We start from the raw sequence: 23,673 nt of genomic DNA on the forward strand, positions 1-23,673 counted from the left end.
CTTAAAAAAATAACACCAGTAATTCCTAAAACTACTCAAAATACTAACGTATTATCTTGCAAGAGCCTTTTAAAAATGAAAATGTAATTTAAAAAGCCCAGCTAATTCTAACAAAAATGGCTCAATCTATTTTAGAAATGTTTTGCAAAAACGTATATGCACAAGCTTTAGCTAAGAGTGAATACAAAAACTAATTTAGAAATGCTGAGGTGGGATTTCATAATAAAACTAATTGCTTCTAATCTGAATGTCCTTCTCACAAAAGGAATAAAATTCTTTTTTCTTTACAAACTTCAAAAATATTTTAGATGGTCAAGGGTTTTTTTAGAGACGCTATACCAAAACTAAAATTAAGTCTTGGATGCACATGTACCATAGTACACAACAGATTGTATAGTAAACTGCAGAAATCGTTCATTACCTGACGTTTTGTCTCCAATATAACCAGCAATAGTTATTCCTAATCCCTGGTTGTTTTTAGTGAGTTCAACATTAAATTTCTCCCCATCTTCACAGTTACCAACAGAAGCATCTGCCTAATAAGAAAAGCATGATTAGAAAGGAAGCTTTTTTTTTTTCTTTAGAGATCCACCATGTTCTTTGATGTCATTGACATGTAAAATTAGACACAAATGTAAATAAGAAAGTACCAACATTGCTTTTGCTCTTATTTGGTGTTCAGCAGAGAAACTAGACATAGGTAACATTCTTCACTGTAAAGCAATGCAGGTCATGACCTCCCCGCCCTGCTGCCCCTGGGATATTACCCTCTAACCCATAAAATCATTATTTGATGACTAAAGTGTCTGGTGAAATTTGTACAAATTGAACAATGAACCTCTTGTACCGTAAGTTACACAAACCATGCTTAAACATTAGAATATGTAGCTTGCTGCCCTTCTGGGACCTCATCAGAACCAGCTTTAGACTGCTGTGTTATTAAAAAGAAGAAAAAAAGATCAAAATTATCTTTTGTATTCTATTTGTTTAAATTCCTGTTCAGTAACTATAGCTATTTTTTTCCTACGCATGCCAGTTTAGAACATAATAAAAACTATCACTAGTGAGGCAATTAAGTCTCTTGGGTTGTGAAAGACTTAAAAATTCTGTTCTAGAAAGTAGCAATTACACTTCCAGCTAGTTAAATAATGAAAATCTCTGCTAACATCTACTACAACCCTCTGAATTTCAATAACAAAGAATTTTGGGGGTAATGAATTAATTTATTTATTGTTAATGAAACTACAATACATATTAAAATCCCATTTCAACAATATTGCTTTTGTATTAAAAGAAAAAAAAAATAAACTTATAAAACTTAATTTCAACTTTTAAAAGTGGTTTTTTAAAAATTTTTCATTTTCCATCTATCTAAAACAGTTACTAGCCACTTCTGTAACTGGTGCATCAGTATGTGATTACATACACAAGGCTTCAATTTCATTGTATTTATATGGGCATTTATGCACATATTTAAAATAGGAATTCATAAATATAGTACAAATCTATCGAGATCCTGCTATTTTATATATATATTTTTTATATATATATATTTATATATACTCCTATTTTATTCTGTCTCTTCTGCATGAAAAATAGCAGCTAATATTTTTTAAAGTGCTAATACAGCAACCAGGCAGATACTAACTAAACCCAGTTTGACTAAGATGAGTATGCATGTGCCAAAAAAAAAAAAGTATGATGCTATTTACCAAAAGAGAATCTGACTTCAGTTCTTTATCTGAACAACTCCACCCAAAACCACAGTCAAACACAAGAAAAATTATTTTATACTGCTTTAACTACCTGTTTGCTTGATAACATGGGATTATTTTGGCCACAGGTAATGCGCCCATTTCTATAACCTCATGAATTTTTATGGGATAGACATCTAAAGGGAACATGATGAGACGTGCCCATTTTGGAAAGCCATTCTGCTCTCACTAATAGCTTTAAGATCATCATAAAGTCTTCACCCACCCTGTATTTGCCAGGAAGAAACAGACAAACCAAGCTGTTCCCACCATCATCTTCACTTCAGACCCAAATCAATGAGGCTTGCAGCACCATTAACTGGTGCTCCCTCCAAGAAGACAACTGTGCAAGCAGAAACAGTTTAAAAATAGTCTGCCTCCTGCCAGGAGGTATGTACCAGGAATGAAGTATTGAAAAGGATGGAAATGGAGCAGAAGGTGGCAAAGAAGTAAAATTTTGATACTTGATGGCTTTGAGCTGTTTATTCAGTACTAGAAATCCTACACATCCTGCAGCTGCAGACACGGCCTTCAATGTTGTATCATATAACCTCAGAAAGGCAAATACTGAAGAAATATACACAGATTAAATTATCGAATTCGGCTTCTCTTTTGAGACTGACGCCTTTCTGATAAATAATAATAAGGATAAATATTGATCCCTTTATCTAAAATACAGCCACATTTTCATGCCTCTCAGTGCTGTAGAGACACAAAAGTTACCAGTCTCTTCTTAGATGCTCAAAGACTCCATGTTGAGATTAACTTTCTTTGTCTTATAGCCACAAAAGAGGGGATGGATATATGTTTGTTTTCCACAGATACCACTACAGTGGACAGATGCAAAACAATGGTAATCATTCAAAAATTATTAAGGTGTTTTTTCTTCCAAAGTGACCTATCTGAAATGTAATTTGTAACTGGGAAGAAAATGTCTAGAAAAACAACAGGAAAACATGAAACAAAAAATTCTTTGTAAGGCATAAATTCTATCTGTAGGCTCAAAAAGAACCCCCTTTTCTTCTCTCATTCACTTATTCCATGTATTCATATTTATATGTATCTGATCATAGCTATATGTTACAAATCACTACTGTTCCTGACTCCCATGAAACCAGGTTTTGTTGCAAACATGCACATGACCTATTTTGTAGCAGTTTTGAGCTGACAGGACATGATAATATTTACAGCATTTTTTAAGTGGCTGACAGTTGTAGAGGAGTAATGGCACAGAGAGTACAAGCATCAACAGGGGAATACAGGTTATCAGCTGGCTGACATTTTTTGGATGATGTCTAGCAAATGAGCAATGTCAGGTGATCTAGGAAAGAAGCAGCATCTGCGTGCTGGTTGGCAGAGGGAGGAACTGTCTGATGGACGGCTGCAATGATATAGAAATAAGAAATGCTCCTGGAGACAAAAAGAACTGGCAGACAGAGAAATGCTGTAGGGCTAGCGTGCTCTGTCTAAAGAAAAGACTGCATGGCTTCAGTTGTTCTCAATGTACTACTGCAAAATCACAAGCAAAACAGAACTAGGCATTATTCAGATCATACTTATGGAAGTTCTAAGCCTTGATCCCAAAAGGCTTCAAGCATATAGTTCCTTGTGTTGTGGACTCATGACATTTAAATTCTCTCATACTGTCAGCTGAGAACACTGCTACTGGGAAAGAAAATCCTGGCTTTTGAGAACGTAAGTGCAAAAGACATTCAAACAGCTGTTAAAAGAAAAGGAGGTTTGAAGTAAAAGTTTGCCATGAGTTAAGTACATTCACTGTTGCTTACATGTTTCTCTGATGTGCAGATGGGTACTGGTGTACCTGGAGGGACTGCTGGTGGAGGCAGCTCCTCAATAGGACCTCTTGCAATTACCAGTTTCACTCGATTTCCACACTGCCTCAGAACTTGTGCCACCTGCTCACTGCTCATTCCAGCTAGGTCTGTATCACCAATTTTCAAGATGTGGTCTCCACTACACAATCTCCCATGCTGGAGGAAGGACAGTGATTAAAAAAAAAAAAATCTATTAGCATCCTGCCATTCCTCCCACATACCATACAACTAGCTTTAGTCACTTTTAAGACATATCAACCAGCTGACTTTTTTTGGGTGCCAAGTCAATATCCTGGTAACATGGAGAAGAAAAGTAGGTTGCCTAATGGCACACTAATTTTACTAGAAATCGCCCCAGAAATATCCAGGACATCCTTTTACAAGCAGTCAGTCACTTGAGTCACAGAAAAAAATGCTTATAGTTATGGCAACTACCTACTGGTTTTTAACAACTGCATGGAGATTAGAGAACTTCAGGTTTCATTTCCAAACACACTTCCAAAAGACAGCACAGAAACGTATTCAGCTTTGCAATTCTATTTAAAAACTGGTCCTCAGGACTAACTATAACTTCAAAATAAAATACATTTCTCCCTTACTGTGATCCAGTTATGTATATTGCTTTACACTGACGTACTCTCCTTCAATCAATAAAAAAGCTTCACATTAATTTAGCCCATATGAAAAGTATTAAAGAGTCAAGTCTGTAGAAGGAACCCATCCACCTGCTCAGGAAAAGATTGCCGCAGTAAATCCTGTCCATGCATCTCCAGGCCCTGTTATCAGGCCACCACTTCTGTGGTTAGAAAATTGACCAGTCTCTTCACCTGTTCAATCCTTGACCATCATTAACGCAGCCCTAGACAAGCCTGCATTGAGCTGTGATCACCAAATTCAATTTGCATGAGCTGTTCAGGCAGGAGCACAGCTCGTTTCTGGAAGCAGATACATGAAGCCACATGCCTGCTCCAAGCTTCAGTAAGCCCAGTGGAGAGAAGCAGGTGCTATTCTTAGCTGTCAGGGCAGAGCAAGTAAGTGTTTGGGGGGTGTGTGTGTCCCGGATTACAACCAGTATATTCATGAAAGAATTATGAGTCCAAATGCATCCATGCCACATGTATAACGTAACAGGTTTGAAAACGTGATTTAGAGACTAATCCAGCTTTTACATTAGCACAGATCCCCTACACTAAACACACCTTTAACTGAGGATAAATTTCACTACTTGCTCTCTCCTTTTTACAGTTAAAAGGAATAAAGCTACCACTGCTTAGCATGATTATAAAAGTAAACAGTAACTTCACATCTTTCCAAATGGTAAACAGAAGGGCAGGTTGAATTTACCTGATCAGCCACACCTCCTGGGAGGATGGTTTTAACAATCACTCCAGTTGATTTTCCTCCCACTATCCCAAATCCCAGACCTGAGCCATCATTCACCAGCTCAATGGTCTCCACATGCTGCCAGTGAACCTAAAAGGAAAAAATATGAGCTTGCAAATGATTAAAATAAGGACATATGTATCAAAACTTGCAAAATATTTTCTCATATTTTCTGGCTACGTTTTTGAATAAAGGAAGGTGGGAGGAAGATGGAAATATGGGACCTTTCTAACAATTACTATTAGGTATAAGATTACATAATATTTAAGGAATAAATTGCTCATTCCGTAACAGCTGGAATTTCTCTGGTACAAACCAGAGCTGGGTAGCGAGTCAGGCCTTTCAAGAACTTGCTAAATTAATTTAAGCAGCAACCTAGGACTGTCCACCTCAATGCCCCATTGCAGTCAGTGAGAAAAATGCCACTACTAGGAAATGTCATGGGACTAGAAATTGAAATCTTCAGATAACTGCATGTTCACATCGGCCATTATGACGAAGCGCAGGAGGAAGCATAAACCCAATGCTGAGGTTAAGGGAGAAAGTAGCACCAGGTACTGCAAGGTACACATTAGCAGAAATGCCTCCTGTGTAACAAAGATTTCTGGGCTGTCTGAAGTCAACAGCACTGGAATGAAGTAGCTCTGATGGCAGGCTTCATGTTCTGACAGGAGCAAAACTGCTCTGAAAGAAAGGCAAAGGCTAGCTCACTCGCATGGGGCGGTATTGGAGGGATGACTGGAAGCTCCTGGTATCATTTCTCCTGAAGACAAACCACACCGTAAACTCATCTGAAATTTAAAACCACAGACGGTGCTCCACGAGGTAGGATCTTGAAAATAAGTCTTTATTTTGGAATAATCAAAGTACTGCAAATTCAAAGCCCTGTCATACCTGTTTGGGAAACAACAGTCTTAATGTAAACCAATGATAACCAAGCAAAGCCTGAAGGAAGAACAGCTTCAGATAAGCTGCCTTCCCCCCAGTATTTGAAAGCAAAGGGAACACAAGAACAGGGAAAGGCAAGCATAAAAAAAAACAGAAGGAGCTGTGGCAGGTTTGAAAGGAAAACTTTTTTCAAGCAAGAGAAGCTGTTCAGAGGCAATCACGTAGAGAAAGACATGTGTCACAGGAATACTGGAAAAGAGCAGGCCTCTCCTATGTGCTGACAGGAAAAGTTAGGCCAATCAGCTTTATTCCTGACACAGAAGAATAATTATGAAATTCTTCACTAAAGGTTATATGCTAAAGATTAAAATAAACGCTAAAATAGCTCCTCTTCCCAGACTGATTGCTCCATATACTTCCCATTATTGACTCCCTTAAAGAGCAGCCACAGATGACTGAACAGCAAAACCTACAGAAGTCGGATAGGCCGCTGCATGACAGAAAAAGCCATTACGTGAGTAAGATACCAGGAAGAGAAAGTGCGGGGAGTATCAACATGTTTCTGAGCTATGTTCTCTACACTCAGATGTGCAAAAGCTTTCAAAAAAAAAGAAAACGTCGCAGAGCTGTTTTCTGGGGGTCCTAAAGTGTGTCCTACACATGGCATTCTGATGGCTGTCTTTTGTTGCTCTACTTGAGCCCTACCACTAACAGACAACAGAGAAACAAACAGAGAAGCACCCATGAGCTGGTGCTGCAGATTAGACTGCAATGCCTCAAAGATCCTCTTTACTGCTACCTCAGAATACAGCTTCATAAAGTAAGGTAAACATGCTGTACTTGTATTGCTGCATAAAAAGAATTTGGCAAATGGGAAGAAGGAATACGTCCAAGATCAAGATTCCCCCAGCAAGCCTGAATATTTTCTACTCTTTGCATGGGAAAAGGTACAACAAAGATAAACAGAGGAAAAACCTCAAGAACTGTTGAAGGAAATGTACATATAAGTTACAAAAAAAGTCTCAAAATACAAGATGCAGTAAGTGCATACATGACCAGAACTGAATACATAAGACATGTGGGGTATACTCACCGGGTTGGAATGGGCTGAAACTGTGCTAGCAGCAGATGGAGACCGGGAAACTACAGGACTGATGAGCTGAGGGCATGTGCCCCTGGCCACAACTAGCTGCACATTATCTTTTGCTTTCTGTAGAATGCTGATAGCCTGTTGATGTGTAATTGTCTGATCAAGGGCTTGTCCATTAATAGCAAGGATTTGATCTGCTTCCTTCAGCTTTCCATCTCTGTCACATATGTGTAAACAGGGAAGGGGATGACAAAATAAACAAACAAGAAAAAACGAAGAAGTGCTGCTACAGAAATTACAATATTATGACAATTTTCCAGTATTTTTAATAACCTGTTCTCTGTTCCCCCCACTTTTTAATCTCTCCCTGCAGTTTTGCTGAAGGGAGCTGATGAGGCACGCTGGTGATCGCTTCCTTTGAAGTTAATCCCACTGCCACTCTTCCCTGGCTACTACCCCCTAGCTAGCTTTCTTCTCCCTGTACCCCCATGTGAGACTAAGCATATTAGATCTCAGTCACTCCCAACCATAGCCTGGGAACTTATGTTTATTCTTGACTTTGAGCCTCTTGCTTAACAGACCAAGTGCTCCACTTTGTTCGGTACACTCATTCTGAATATTCATCAAACCGTGGAGTGGAACATGCTTTCACCAAGATGTTACGGAACAAATTTTGTTTTGCACAAAACCGGGGGGGGGGGGGGGCGGTATGAAAAAAGAAGGGGCGGCAGAGAGACAGAAAGAAAATGATAAAACAGATCCCTTTTAAATGAGGGGGGAAAAAGCCCTGAATAGATTAAAAAATAATTCTTCACTTTCTGACAAGGGAAGCACTACTGTAAAATTACACACTGAGCCCTTGCCCAGACCTACTTCAAAGGAAGTGTATGAAGTCTACACAGATCAGTTACCCTCTGCCACTTCCACCGTTTCCACTGCTTCTGCAACAAAACAGCAAAAACTCTGGAGTCTTTTCTTCAAGACCCCAAAATGACAATGCTTTGAAAACAAAGGGCAGCACCAAAAACAAGGATCGCTATTACAGCAGCTTTTGTGAGCACCCGGGGTGTAGAAGCCAAGGTACTCAACAGCATTCAGGAAAAACACTATTTAGCTTCAACCTGTAGTATTTTTGCTTGTGAATTTGAACTGTTTTTCAGAGTCCTCTTGAAGACCTATTACTGCCAGGGCCTTTATAATTTATGAGCCCTGTAACAGTTGTTGAATATTTCTCTTCTAGCCAGTGAATTAGGCAGGGCCTGATTCAGTAAAGATAGGTCTGAACTCCATGGAATAAGAAAAGTAGAAGCAAAGACTTGAAGGGAAAAAAAAAAAGTGGAATTCAGGCAGATTAAAAAAAACTGTAATGACACAGAGCATGCCACTTTTCGTAACTGAATTAACTCTGTAGGCCACGCTCTGCCTTCTGTTAAAAGCACAGCGTTCAGACCAGAAATAATGAGAAAATTTCTCCCTACAGCACAGTGAGAAATAGCACCCAGATGACTCAGCCACCCCATGCAACATACGGGGTACACCATGAAGCAGCTGTGGCCAGGATCCTGATCAGCAAATCCACACACAGTGATACACCCCACCAGTCCACAGTGAACCCGTGCTGCTGCCATTCACCACTGAGTTCGTTTGTTTCGTCAGGTTGTTCTTCAGCAGAAATCTGTTTCTCTCAACGCTACTTGCGGAATCAGGACTAAGTCCAAAGCATACTTTTGGCAAGTTATTATTGCTGAGTTTCTGGTAACATCAGCGGAGTATCTTTTTTTAAGAATCCAACAACTTTAGCTCAAGCTTTGCTTGATTTAAAAGCTGGATTTCACACCTGGTCAGTGGGACCCTACCTAATAAAAAATCCTGCTAGTTACAACCAATTTTTTTGCACGAAATCATTTTTCACTGCATTCAAGGATAGCAAAATCCATATTTCAGCTTTAAAAGCCACAACACAGAACAGCAACCTCCCTGTTTTCCCTGTTGGAAAGGAGATATTATAAGCAAACCACAAATAAAATACAGATGTAGTTTCTAGAAATTCAGAACATATCACATGCCACCCTGTTCCAACATTAGGTATATTGTAGTGCTAAGAAATTTTAAATCTGCTATGATGTACGGCTTAGAATACAAGAGAAATGTGCCCTCGTACCACAAAAACAACAGCAATAACACAACTAAATTGCAGCGTCATGTTAACACTTGGTACAGTAAAATACTCCTGTAGTTATTTTACCTATGTGCCACACTTCCTTCCTGGATTTCTTGCACAAATATTCCTAGTTCTCCCCTGTTTTCACTCTTGAGTCCCACGACACTGAAGCCCAGACCACCACTCGAAGGTTTAATAAGCTCGATGGTTTCAACAAGACGACCCTGTTCAGTAGAAGGAAAAAAAAAGGGTACAAATGTTAAAAACACTGAAAAGCAGCATTAATGCATGTGGTAAACAACTTAGAAATGAGTACTAATTTGACTGCTACCGCTGGACAAGGCTACACTAGCTAGTAACTGAAACACAGTTGTTCAGTACCAATTTCTCACTATCATACAGAACAGTGGCAATTATGAAAGATTTGAGAAATAAAGATTATCACAGCCCGGAAGAGGAAATCAGGAAACAACAGCTAAATACACAGAGTTTAGACTTACTAGTGACCAAACTAGGACATATTTCTACAAAATTTTAGAAGGTACAGGCCAACTCTTAAGCAGAACTAGAAAAAGAGGATGAATTTCAGAAAGAGGGAAAAAGTAGGACTGTGCAAAAGGCTCTCCAGGAGAAAAGCAGACGACTTCCCCTATCTAGCTCTATTACAGGTTAATTAGAAAAATGCTAGAATATATGCCTGGCCATCCCCAGCTCCAGACACTGCAGGGACTCGTACACCATTTCTGCCTACCACCAGAAAGCAGTAAGATTACAGAACAATGCGTAGCAAGGCCAAAAAGGAATTTTCCATCTGATTTCCAAGCAAGTCACAGAACTAACTTTCATTAGTTACGCATACAAGAGCATGCTCTAACAAAGCATCTCCCTCATGTACAGAGCAGCACTTCTACAATGAGCACAGAAAGATAATGGCATGCTGATCTGTGAGAGGCACACTGCCCAGCTAAGGGCAATAACTCAGCAGTGACAATGTCAAGGCTGCTTTTCCAACTGTTTTCTCTCTTAACACTTGTTCCTCAAATTAAAAGGTTATTTTTGTTTTACATAGCTCTGATTTCCTTAATAACTCAATTGCTTTTACATAAGCATACATGTATTTCAATTTTCCAGATAACCAGTGATCCACATTTTGTGGTTACCAGGTAACATGCTCACCTGGGACATACTTCTGATCAGCTGCTCAAAGTCATCACTAGAGGGCTTCCCATTAATCTGAGGAGTAATGGATCTCATCGATGCTTCTAGCACATTAGCTGGGCTGCCATTCTGCTGAGCCAACAAATATGACTCATTATGTGGCAAGGACCCCATATTCACACCATGATGGAGAAGCTGGGGGAATTCACCAGAGGAATGTACGGAAGATGTAACATTTACCTGTAAAAGATTGATGGCAACACAGATTTAGACACAGCAGAAACCTCGTCCTTATCCAAAAGCATTATAATAGTCTAATTGCTTGTTAGAAAATATTTGAAATCCCAATTTGCAATTTTAAAGACATTCTAAAAATAAAAATTAATATTTATAATCACTGTGAAGTTGTGAATTATCAGCATAAAACATGAAAGACATTGGTGAGAATAATCATAAAATTATTTTCCATACTCTGCCTAAAGTTCTTTTGTTCATAACAATATAGGAGCTTGAAGTTCTCCAACACAATTATGAACAGTTTTTCTACAGTATGAGTATTTTTTAAAAAATCAAGTATTTTACAAGAAAATTAAAAAAAAGTACAGGTACTTCGATGAAGAAAGAAAGAAACCTCACCAGCTACGTAGGAAGCAAATTTCACTAATCAGGGTTTCTGTATCACTATGCACTACGGCTGCCAACATGACTCCCTACATGAGCTATAATTAAATACAAAATTACTGAGTAATTGATATTATATATATCTGATATTATATGTATTACATATACCAAAATAATGAATAAATACAAAATTACTAGACTTCTGAAAACCACAGATGAACCTTTACATAGACAGCTTTGACAATACACTTCTCTTGGAGAGGGAGAGAAAATAAGAAAATTCTCCACTTTGCCCAGCCGTAGTACATCACCTATTTCCAAGCAGGTCTCTGCCAACCAATCTAATGAATGGCTGGTGGTGGTATAAAGCTCAGGTGAAGCAGGAGCCCTCAACTGGCTACTGTCCCACTTGCCTGTTGACTCTTAATAGGCACCGATTTACTCCACATCGATCTGTTTCATACTTGCCTGTCATGCTAACCACAATTTAGGACCACAATATTGCAGCCTCAAATATTTTTCATAGTTTTACAGTGAAAATTTTCTAGTATTCTGCAGCACAATACGAAAGACTGGGATTCCCCTTCCTTGAAGCCTTATTTTTCAACTTCAAGTATCAACAAAAAATTTCAAAAGTGCAAATGTATTCTAAAATCTCTACTGCACCAATCTCAACTGTTTAAGCATGCTACTTCCATTAGGTTTATTATATCATTCTCCCAACAGTCCAGTCATTAAAAAGTCAATTGTTCTCCATCACACAATTTCTTCTCATCTGGGGGGCTTTAGGAAAATATAATAGAACAAACATCGTTTGTTGAACACCTTATGTGCCTTGGAAGATCCTCAAGTTACAGAAAAAATACCGCAAGACAGCACTGAGAAGAAAAGTCCTCAACAGCACTGAGCTTGCTTGGCCATAAAAAAAATGGAAAGAGGAAAACCAGGATGTTTGGAAATTAGTGATTTCCATCACACAGTGATTACATTCGATTGTCCATATTTGTGAGGAATCACTTGGTCTATGTTTCAAACAAATCATTATGACTAAAGTGTGCACACATGCACTTTCTTTAATAACATACAGTCATTTCAGCAACCATGTAAGGCACAGGTAGATAAGCCTTGTTTCACAGTTCATTACATGTAAAAACACCCAGAGACATAATCAAATTCTGCCCTTCTGTGAACGCAAGATTTCTCCTTACATTATATGCATGAATTTGAAACAAAGCCTATGCCACACTGTTTCTTATCTGTATGAGTCCATATAATAGGTTAATTCACTTCCACTCTCCCAGCATCATCCATTTCAATGTATAAAAGAATATCACTGAACTTGCTCAATGAGTGTGAATTTCTTGTTTTCCTCCACCTTCAAATCTTCCTATACATCCCACTGGCATGTTCCTTCTCACAAAAAATTGTTATGGGTCAAATTATCGTTTTTAAGAGTATCTGGCACCACTATAATTAGCCAGTCTTGCACTGCTTATATATAAGAACATTTTTACATTTCCACAGCAAGATGTAGCAGCCTAAGAATATATGAGGCGCAAACCCAAGCTACTTTTCATGTGCGCTCAAAAGCCATAGTATATGGATCTTACACCACAAAAGTTAGTAAGTCATGGATATACGTTCATTTTCTAAATTGTAGTGCTCATTGGAGAAAATAGCACTGAACTACCCTTCTTGGTGAAGGTTACCATCCTCAGAGCTTGCTTGGTGAAGGAGTCACTACAGAACTCATCACCTGCTCAGGCAAAGCCAGGAAGGTTAGCCTAAAAAAGTTAACAGCACAGCACGAGCAAAACCTACTGATTTTGCCCAGTGTAGATTAGTGAGAGCCCACATAACCTCTGCAGTGCAGCCTATAGAGTGGTAACCTCAAACTAAGTAGACAACACTCAGCAGCTGAGAGTGGTAATGACTCCAGTCAATACGATTAAACCTAGATTAAATACATGAAATGCCTTCAGTTTCATTGAGCACCGTTCCAAACACAGCATTACTCTGTCTCGGGACCCTTTTAGTATAGCAAGACCTTCCTGAGGTTTCATCTTTCAGAATGGCAGGAGGAGAAGGGTCACTGGTATTACTGGTAAGTCCTATAAAAACCAACTGTGCATGAATTCTCCACTTTGAATGGAGTGTGCAGTCATCTTCTAAGACAAAAAAGGGAAAAGAAGAAAAATCATACAACAATGCTAAGAGCAAAATTTGAGACGATATACAGAAAGCTAGAAACCCTCTGCTTTACAGAGGGTGAGCAATGCAGGCTTTCACCTTGCTTTGTAAATTTCACATTAAGTTCTTTCCATGTTACCACTTGGTGTGCAGACTTAACACAGGCACAATTCCAGTCTGTGAAACCTCTCTCTGGATAAAAAGTCAATGTCTAACCTGTATCTAGAGCATTCCTTGACACAGAAACATGTAGGGAGCAGGCAGCAACACTGGAAAAATGATTCAATGCACAAAAAGTGGATCAAGCAAGCCACAGTAATCCTAAAATTTGACATTTTTAGAATATTATGAATGATACCAAGGGTGTTTACATCATTATATTGTTTTTCTCTAATATACAATAAAACACTTTCCTGTATGCACAAACAGCAAGGAAAAAAAAACAGAGCTACATGCCAAAAATAAAAGGTTATTGAGTTTGACACATTGCCCTTATGATGAATTGTATTATATGCTTTCTCTGAATCTAAAATACTTCTTGTACTACTCAATGTCCTATACAGCATAACCTTCAGAATGCAGAGGAGCTCTGTGCCCATCCTGTACTATGTTCTGTTTATGTTCTGCTAGTATTGCTTAACAGAGGATTGCTTTAGGCAGCTCATTTTACTGTCTGTAATGTTTGAACTGCAGGCTAGCCATGACTGGCACATTAGCTTCCAGGTGAACATGTGCCCAGTATCACCATTTTCTTCTCTAGGTAAGTTTGAAAGAGTTCTTCCATTAAGATATGACAGTCTCCTTAGGAATTCATGTTTTTCTCTCCGGTACAAAACTCACATATCCCAATGCCAAAATAGAAGTAGCACCAGGCCAATTCATATTTTAGTTCTACACTGTATGTTTTCATAGACAAAATCCTGTTCAAGCTGGCAATACAATGCCCACCTTCTCAGGCTGACATTTCATCCCTTCTGCATACTTGTGTGAGCTAGGACATCACTGCAAACATACAGAAATTGACTAACCTCTCCCACTCAGATGTCCAGAAGGAGATCGGTGAGAACTGGCATCCCTCAGGGGTCCAAACTGGGACCAGTACTGTTTCATATCTGCACCAGTGACACAGGCAGTGAGATCCGAGTGCACCCTCAGCAAGTCTGCAGACAACACCAAGCTGAGTGGTGCGGCTGACACACCTGAGGGACGGGATGCCATCCAGAGGGACCTGGACAAGCTTGAGGCATGGGCCCGTGTGAAATTCATGAGGTTCAACACGGTCAAGTGAAAGGGCCTGCACCTGGGTCATGGCAACCCCCACTATCAATACAGTCTGGGGGATGAAGGGATTGAGAGCAGCCCTGCCGAGAAGGACTTGGGGCACTGGTAGATGAAAAGCTGGACATGAGCCGGCAATGTGTGCCCACAGCCCAGAAGACCAGCCATATCCTGGGCTGCACCCAAATAAACATGGCCAGCAGGTCGAGCGAGGGCATTCTGCCCCTCTGCTCTGGTGAGACCCCACCTGGAGTGCTGTGTCCAGCTCTGGAGCCCTCAGCACAGGAAAGACATGGGCCTGTTGGAGAGGGTCCAGAGGAGGCCACAAAAGTGATCAAAGCAATGGAACACCTCACCTGTGAAGAAAGGCTGAGAGAGTTGGGGTTGTTCAGCCTGGAGAATAGAAGGCTCCAGGGAGACTTTACTGCAGCCTTCCAGTACTTAAAGGGGGCTTATAAGAAAGATGGGGACAGACTTTTTAGCAGGGCCTGTTGTGATAGGACAAGGGGTAATAGTTTTGAGCTAAAAGAGGGTAGATTTAGACTAGATATAAGTAAGAAATTTTTCACAACGAGGGTGGTGAAACACTGGCACAGGTTGCCCTGAGAGCTGGTAAATGCCCCATCCCTGGAAACATTCCAGGTCAGGCGGGATGGGGCTCTGAGCAACCTTGTTGAAGATGTCCCTACTCCTTACAAGCGTGTTGGACTAGATAACCTTTAAAGGTCTCTACCAACCCAAACTATTCTGTGATTCCTTCTGCCTTCCAAACCACAATGTTGTTCATGTTTTTGTAAGACATTTTTCCGTAACTAATTATTAACTTCATTATTCCAAACACACTGGATGGTTTTTATTTGGATGGTTGAAATACCACTGAAGTGCTGCATACTATATACAGCAGGAAAAAGCAAAAATAACCCTACAATCCACATCAGTTTAACGAGAACTTTAAAAAGCTTCACTTCAAATATTCAGTAAAACTGTGATGACAGCACAGCTACAATGCATTACCAAACATCACCTCTTCAACAGCAATTGATAGCAACACCTCATTTTCATCACACCTTTTTTAAACAAACACAGCTACACGTTCAAGGGAGGATGTGCTCAACACAGGAAGCCTACCTCACATAAAGTGGCTTCTGACTTGTGAAAACTCCAAGAAAAAAAAAGAAGCTCTACAAGTAAATGGCAAATTATTAACAGAATAAAGTTTTGTGTATGTATGTGTGCAAAAAACTTACTTTCAGAATATCCCCTCTCATGAAACACACACATACTTACATTTTAACTGTTCTGTTTTATAATGACTTTTACAATGATCCTAAAGGTAGAAGCTCAGAATCCCCAGACCAATTACAAGCAGAAACACAACCCTCACTCTCTTCCCTGTCCTCCACAAAATACAGGCTTATAGCATATAAGCTCAGAAGAATTGGTGTATATTCTTACTAACCACAGAACTATAGGTCATTCCAGCGAGCGCAATAAACCACAAGTGGAAATCTTAGAAAGATGACCACAGAATGACAGAATGGTTAAGGCTGGAAAAGACCTTTAAGATCTTCACGTCCAACCGTCAACCCAACACCACCATGCCCCCTAAACCATGTCCTGAAGTGCCACGTCTACACATTTTTGAATACTTCGAGAGATGGTGACTCCACCACCTCCCTGGGCAGCCTGTTCCAATGCTTGACCACTCTCTCCGTGAAGAAATTTTTCCCAATATCAAGTCTAAACCTCCCCTGGTGCAACTTGAGGCCATTTCCTCTCGTCCCAAGTAAAAGAGACCAACACTCACTTCACTACAATCTCCTTTCAGGTACTTGTAGAGATTGATGAGGTCTCCCTTCAGCCTCCTCTTCTCCAGACTGAACAACCCCAGTTCCCTCAGCCGCTCCTCGTAAGACTTGTGCTCCAGACCCCTCATCAGCTTCACTCCCTTCTCTGGACACACTCCAGTAACTCCATGTCCTTCTTGTAGTGAGGGGCCCAAAACACTGTATTCAAGATGCGGCCTCACCAGTGCTGAGTACAGGGGCACAATCACTTTCCTACTCCTCCTGGCTGCACCATATGCTGTTGGCCTTCTTGGCCACCTAGGCATGCTGCTGGCTCTTCTTCAGCTGGCTGTCAACCAGCATCCCTGGGTCCTTTTGTAGTGGGCAGCTCTCCAGCCACTCCTCCCCAAGCCTGTAGCATTGCATGGGGCTGTTGTGACTGAAGTGCAGGACCCAGCACTTGGCCTTATTAAACCTCATACAGCTGGCCTCGGCCCATCGATCCAGCCTGTCCAGATCCCTCTGCAGAGCCCTCCTACCCTCAAACAGATCAACACTCCCACCCAACTTGGTGTCATCTGCAAACTTACTGAAGGAGCACTCGATCCCCTCATCCAGATCACTGATAAAGATATTGAACAAGACCGGCCCCAGAACCGAGCCCTGGGGAACACCGCTTGTAACCGGCTGCCAACTGGATTTAATTCCATTCACCACAACTCTCTGGGCTCGGCCGTTCAGCCAGTTCTTTACCAAGTGAAGAGTACACCTGTCTAAGCCACAAGCTGCCAGTTTCTCCAGGAGAATGCTGTGGGAGATGTTGTCTACTAAAGCCCAGGCAGACAACATCCACAGCCTTTCCCTCATCCACTAGGCGTGCCACCTGGTCATAGAAGGAGATCAGGCTGGTCAAGCAGGACCTGCCTTTCATGAACCCATGCTGGCTGGGCCCGATCCCTTGGTTGTCCTTCACATGCCTTGTGAGCATACTCAGAATGAACCTCTCTATAATCTTCCCCGGTACGGAGGTCAGACTCACAGGCCTGTAGTTCCCCAGATAGTTCTTCTGCTCGTTCTTGCAGATGGGCGTCACACTGGGTCCCAGTCACCTGGGACCTCCCGTGTTAACCAGGACTGCTGATAAATGATGGAGAGTGGCTTGGCAAACTCCTCCACCAGCTCTCTCAGTGGGATGGAAGGATGGAGATTCTCCTTGGCTCTCTTTTTGTTGTTCATATATTTGTAGAACAGGTTTTTTTGTTGTTGTCCCTTATGACCGTGGTCAGATTGAGGTCTAGCTGGGCTTTTGCCTTTCTAATTTTCTCTCTGCATGATCTAACGAGATCCTTGTACTCTTCTTGAGTTGCTTGCCCCTCCTTCCAAATGTGAAAAACTCTCCTTTTTTTCCCCAAGAGTCTCAGCTCCTTGTGGTTGCATGAAATATTTTTCATAACATATAAACTGCACTACTTTACAGTAATAAAATAAAAAAATAAAACTAACCCTAATTCGATCAACAAGTAGCTTTACAGCACTGTGATTCTGGATTCTGTATGTACTGTATGAATGGATATTGCTTTGTTTTATGCTTTGGCTTATGCTGATTTTCCTTGACTGGCTTTCTCCTTAATGTATGTAATACCTGCAATGTGGACGTCATTTAGCGTAAGACAAAAAGAAAAATTCACCAATACCACCAAGTGTGATAAAACTTAGTCACAGCTGTGCAGATAGACACTAAATGCAATCAAATAGAGCTTACATGCAGTTGCCCCAAATATTTTTTTATCAAAAACAGAGCTACCCAAGCCACGTCTGCAAGCGTATCAACATTTAAAGCAATGTAATCGGCATTGCTGGGTCTCCACCTGGTCAAGAACAAACTCAAGTGTTTCTGCACTCCACCCACCAAGCTCCAGCCCATGGAGACGCCAAAAAGCACCGGGGCAGTCTGACTTCAGCTCAGTGCAAGTGTCATGAGTAGCAGAAAGGGCAGCTGTGACACCGACGAAGCGCAGGCCAGCTGCCGCCGGGCACCAAGCACTGCCAGGCGCTCCCGCAGCCACGCAGCCCACGCCGCAGTGGCAGCTCCAGGCTCCCTGGGAACGGGCACCGGCACTGGTGCCAATGTTACTCCAGCACTGTCCTGCTGACTGCTCCTTTACGTCTCCGTTCTCGGGGTGGGTGAAGCAGATCCCAAATGAGCATTACTTACAAGCACTTCCTTTCAAACGAGCAAACAGCGTCGTTGCAGAACAGTGTTATTGTCTCCTCTAGTTGCACAAGCCACAGAGCTAAGTGAGTGTATGGCACTATGAAAGGACACAGTTTTTCCACTTCTTCGCTAAATGTGCTCTAGCACTGACACCCAGCTATTCCATGCAACCCAGCACATGTTGCGCTGTGGGAGGACTCTTCCACACTACTGTATTGTGAACGAAGTGGCTACGGTCAAACTCACAAGCAAAAAAAATCTGAGGAATGCAGCCCAGCCAAGGGAAGGGTATTTTTTTCTGGCAGACCCTGGAGTGGGGACAGGAGGAGGAGGGGAAAAGGAGGTAGACAAGGGAGAGACAAGTAGGAAAGAAAGAGGAAGAGGACTGCCAGCATGGTCTGAGTATTTTCTCCAAAATATTTTATAAAGAAAAGAAAATACTACTGAAAAGTTCAAAACGTCACAATTTCTATTTTTCTTATCTGTAACTCCCTTATCTTCAAATGAGACTGCTCCTCAGCATGAGAAAAGAAGCATTCACTGAAGAATATAAGGATGCTAGGAGGCAGAAAAAAGCCTGGTTCCTTCAGCGCTCACCTAGTGAAGTCAAGACAGTAATTCTCAAAAAAACATCCCTTTGCCATCCCTAGACTTTTCCCACTCCAGTTCTTAACTTCACAGTGACAGATCTGCAGTGCAAACAAATCCTGCTTGCTCATTTAAGAAAAAAAACCTTTAATAAACACCAAAGTATCAGATTTGCTGACTTCAGCATCGTGCCTCACCAACATCCAGATGAGGCAACATACCACTCAGTCCACACCACTGCATGTAACACACATGCAAACTCAAAAGGCTCTTGTTAAGCACACACCAACACTGAAGGGGATCAATTCCCAATTAACACACACAACCTTTAAGGAAATGGGACAGCAACTCTGAAACACCTCCATGCATGCAAAAACACACACTTTTTCAGATCTTTTAGTGCTTAAAAGATCTCTTATTTGTAGGAGAAGAAAGAAAAGGAAGTCTGCTGTTTTACACTGTAAAAAAATGGTAGTAACTTTCACTGGAATGCAAGGAATATTTGTCTACTAAAACTGTACATTTGCATCCAATTTTTTGCTAGGAAAACATGACAGATATTTACAAGATTTGCTAGCTCATTTTCCAGGCTCATTGCACAAACAAAAGACAGGGCTCTCACTACCATCTCTGTGCCTTCCAGACACAGTGCCTCAAAACAGGAATACTTCTTATCCTCAAATTTATTGAGGCCAATAACAGGTCCACAAGTAGTTCTCACTTAATGGCCTACTTCTGCTGGGATGCATGCAAGGAATCAGTTTGACTTAGAAAGTAAATTGCCATTATTGCTACTCTGCCCCCATCCTCTCTTTCAACCTATACTTTCCCCAAAAATGGCCTTCTCCTGAGAATTTTGCAATAGTCTTGCAGCTCTTTAAAAACTCATAACTATTTAAAAACACAGGAACAGTTTAACAGACTGTCACAGTTCACCTTGTGAAGAAACAGACTTTCGTTAAACTTTCAGTGCAGCTCATTGTGAAACATCAAAAAAAATTCAGTCATCTTAGTCTTCACTGGGTAGAGCCTGCAACACCTATCAACTGCACAGCTCAGCACCACTTGTCATCCTGTCTCAAACACAGCTCTGACTGCAAGTGCTTGGGAAACAACTTGCCTCCTTCCTCACTCTGGCATGGCTTGGCTGAAAGCCTGGTCACTATTCACATGCCTTGCAATTTTCACCAACTTGTAGTTTAAGAGTTTCAAGAGCACACTGCCTTCCCAGCCACAAAAAGAAATGTAAAGGGTGTACTTGAACAAAACTGAGCCTTTGAAAATGCCAAGAAATACAATTTTTTAAACATAGCTGCCTACTTCATGATTTTATTCTTTGTCCTGTTTCAATACAACTTAGAAACATTTAAATAAAGCAAAGCAGAGACAGACAATCTCATGTTATATTGTAGGGAAGAAATGATTCCACAGAGAAAGCACAGGACACTTTTTGAATAGCTGACTGAAATCTAAGAACGGCCAGAAACATACATCTGCATGTGGAAGTGTTCATATAAGCATGCGCCAAGAAGGGAATTCACATCCCAGTAGCTCCTCTGTCAACTAGACTAGATGTACAGCCTGCAACATGCACAGGCCGCTAAAATTACTGCACGGATAAACCTGCAGAGTTAGGGCAGAAGGCAAAATTATTATTTCCTTTTTAAAAAATACACATCTGAAATTACCCATGTGTAGGATCAGGTACTTTGCTTTACTAATTTAGGTGACTATTTAAAAAGAGAAGCATCCTTCAACATCACACAGTTAACATCTGGAAATTAAAATCTAATTTGCTTTTTCACAAAATTCCCAGTGTGCTTCAGGCATACTTCCGTTTCTCACTACATGTTCCCAGAGACATAACCACATAATTGACATAATTTCTGGATGTCACTGTTAAATTCTCCATTTCAAATAGTAGAGCAAACAAACCCTCAGAACAGCTTTTTGTCATAGATTTTTTTAAAAATCACTCCAAAGTCAGCAAGTCTCCACACACCAAACATACAAAATCTGAAAAACATGGTCACATATAGCATTGTAGACACCATTCCAACTTACTCCTTGTCTGTGCAAAATAGCATCAGGATGATCCACAAAAAGCAATTATGGGGTAGATTGTGCTCTTCTGCCACACAGCTGAAGTCGCGTCAAGATCATGAGGATTCCCCACCAGCCGCATTCCAGTCAGAGACCAGATGTGGCTCCACTCTGATGATAAGGTCAGTGTGCAGGGGCTGCATCCTCCCGCTTTGGTATTTCTGTATACCAGCCACAGAGCTGTCTACCTCACAGGAGTCAAAAGGAACAACTATTTGCAAAGCCAGATACACAGTTCAGTCCTAATCCAGTTACTGAACTACTTTTTAATCCTTCAAGTTCTTATTCTGCCAACAAGGAAATGAAATTATATTAATAAGTATTCAAGTCAGTATAGCCGAGTTGCTGCCCAATTTCTCACCCTCACCAAAGACATGCAGAAAAGTAATACTTTTACTTAAAACCCTGAGCAAGAAAAAAGGAGGTCGGAGCTCTCGCTTCTCTTTGATCTTTTATTCCTATACAAAAAAAACAGATCTTCCCGTCCTTCTGAAGTCAAGATTCCACAGCTTCCCTTACATATTCTCATTTTAGCAGGGTAAGACACAAGAGAGCAATAGAAAGCGCCTAGGAAAAATATCGTTAAGACCTCATCCAAAACATGTTACTTCTGAAGCACAGAGACAGCCAGCCTTATGTTAATTCTCCACCCAGTATCACCATTTCCCTACCATACACGCTGTGAAGTGACAAGCATATACATAAAAAAACACATACACAAACTATGGACCTCAACAAAGCCCAGAAAAGTCAATGGGTATGTCCCCCTCAGTTCCCTGACGCTTTACATCAGACATTTAATTTAGATATTTGATTTCACTGTTCAACATGCAGGGACGCACACATGGGACACACACATTTTTGCACCTTCTTAGCAATTTTTCTCTGGTGCCTGTGAGGCTGTTTTTCCTACCTGATCTCTCAGTTGTTGAACAGAAGTCTGAAGGTTGAGAATTTGGTTAAAAAGAGGACTCTGCAGCACTGATTTTAACAAGCTCAGTTTCTCCTCGTTTGCAACATCACCTCGATCACGAAGTTTTGCCTGTAAGCGCTCCATGGCCTGGAGGGCCCGATGTGTATCTGTAGCGATAATCATTCCTCATCAGTAGCAGTTTAGAAACAGCCACATAGAAGCAGGTAACAGGTTTAAATGTATCCCTCTCTACTGTTCAAAGTACAGAGGACTTGAATGGTTCAGTTCTGAAAAAAAATCCCAGCCCAAGCATGTCTAATGAATCAGGAAGTCAGAGGCAAAGCACAAAACCAATGAAAAACACATTTTTGTCCATCAAGAACTAGGTTACAAAATTGAAAGAGCCCTCATTAAAATTCAGTTATAGGAACTGTGGCTACAGACCACTGTAAAGACATAGTGACAAAAACAGCCATTATCAAAAACATTCATCTTTTTCACAAGAACTTTTTTTAAGATTAAAACAATGAAATCAAGACAACAGGCTAAAAATTAAATACAGCAAACAAATTATGACACACCTTTTGTTTTCAAACACAAAATACAAAAACCCAAATACATCATGTATTTCTAAGCCCAGTAGACTTTTTTTTACTCCTCTCTCAGGAGTATGTACCAATGTCCTAAATCTATCATGCACACTTGATATGGCCACAAAAATATAGTGATACAAATAAAAAAAAATTACCAATTGTTTCCAACATGTTTTCTGCTTCTCAGCTTCTATTCCAATAATGGTAAGAGGCAGCAAATACAGTACTTCCCTGAAAAATAACAGAAAGGGAAAAGGGTCATATTTATAGAAGCACTAGGCTCTGAAGAAGCAGCAGCAGCTTGACTTCTGAAAAAGAAACAGCCCTGCAAAATAACAATCCACAAAAACCCTATCTCCTTGTATAATTAAAATAACCTCAGAGGTGACCATATTCTGCATCACTTTGAGGGTTAAAACTTGCCTGAAAATTGTTTTTAGGAACATACTTCATAATATTTTTGCATTTCCATATCAAAACTGCTGTCTGCATACTGTTGCACAACATGTCCTGTGTTGCTTTAATCAGAACCTATGAATCATAGCTGTCACTGCTAGTTTACACAATTTCACTGCTTTCCTTTTCAGTGATTCATAAAAAACATTCCCTGCGGGATCAGTTTTCAAGCTCTTATGTTGACAATTTTAGGTGCCATATGAGCCATGGCACATTTTTTAAAGTCACCTCTTAAAAAGAAAAGTCACATAAGTCACGAAGGCTTCATGCCACACAGGCTTGCAGGACTCTCACACCACAGCCTCCACTATTAACCCCTACTGGGACTGAGACTTCGGATCTGGATGACGGCTGGGTTTTCACCAGCGTTGAGCTTCCAAGCAGGAGATTCTACACTGGGAGGAAGAAATTCTGAAATTGCTTTGCTTATTCTTTCTTGTTGCTTTTTGGGGGTTTGGTTGTTTGGGTTTTTTCCAACAGTGTGTCTGCAATTGCTCAGAAATTTGTAGTGACAGAATACATTAGATGGAGATGGACAGCTGAGGGAAAGTGAGGAGTTCAAATATTACTACAGGTAGGTGAACTGAGCTGTACATTTTATAGTCTTATTTTTCACAATGGTGTCTTTGTTTTCTTAATAATAGGAAAGCACTTCAGTAT

At 40.6% G+C, this 23,673-nt stretch overlaps 1 protein-coding gene across 1 annotated transcript in view; it reads right to left on the minus strand.

The window, feature by feature from the left end:
* Nucleotides 1–22,147, minus strand: part of MPDZ (multiple PDZ domain crumbs cell polarity complex component) — a gene marked incomplete at both ends in the record, with an annotated part of 89,765 nt that extends 67,618 nt beyond the window's left edge. Inside the window, 7 exons of the mRNA XM_082013293.1 lie at nt 422–536; nt 3,542–3,745; nt 4,934–5,062; nt 6,954–7,167; nt 9,196–9,335; nt 10,288–10,509; nt 21,965–22,147. Coding sequence (XP_081869419.1) covers nt 422–536; nt 3,542–3,745; nt 4,934–5,062; nt 6,954–7,167; nt 9,196–9,335; nt 10,288–10,509; nt 21,965–22,147 — 1,207 coding nt within the window. The remainder of the gene's footprint in view (nt 1–421; nt 537–3,541; nt 3,746–4,933; nt 5,063–6,953; nt 7,168–9,195; nt 9,336–10,287; nt 10,510–21,964) is intronic.
* Between the last annotated feature and the right edge of the window lie 1,526 nt (nt 22,148–23,673).

Source organism: Phaethon aethereus (genome assembly GCF_964289735.1).
Source record: "Phaethon aethereus genome assembly, chromosome: Z".
Lineage (NCBI taxonomy): Eukaryota > Metazoa > Chordata > Aves > Phaethontiformes > Phaethontidae > Phaethon > Phaethon aethereus.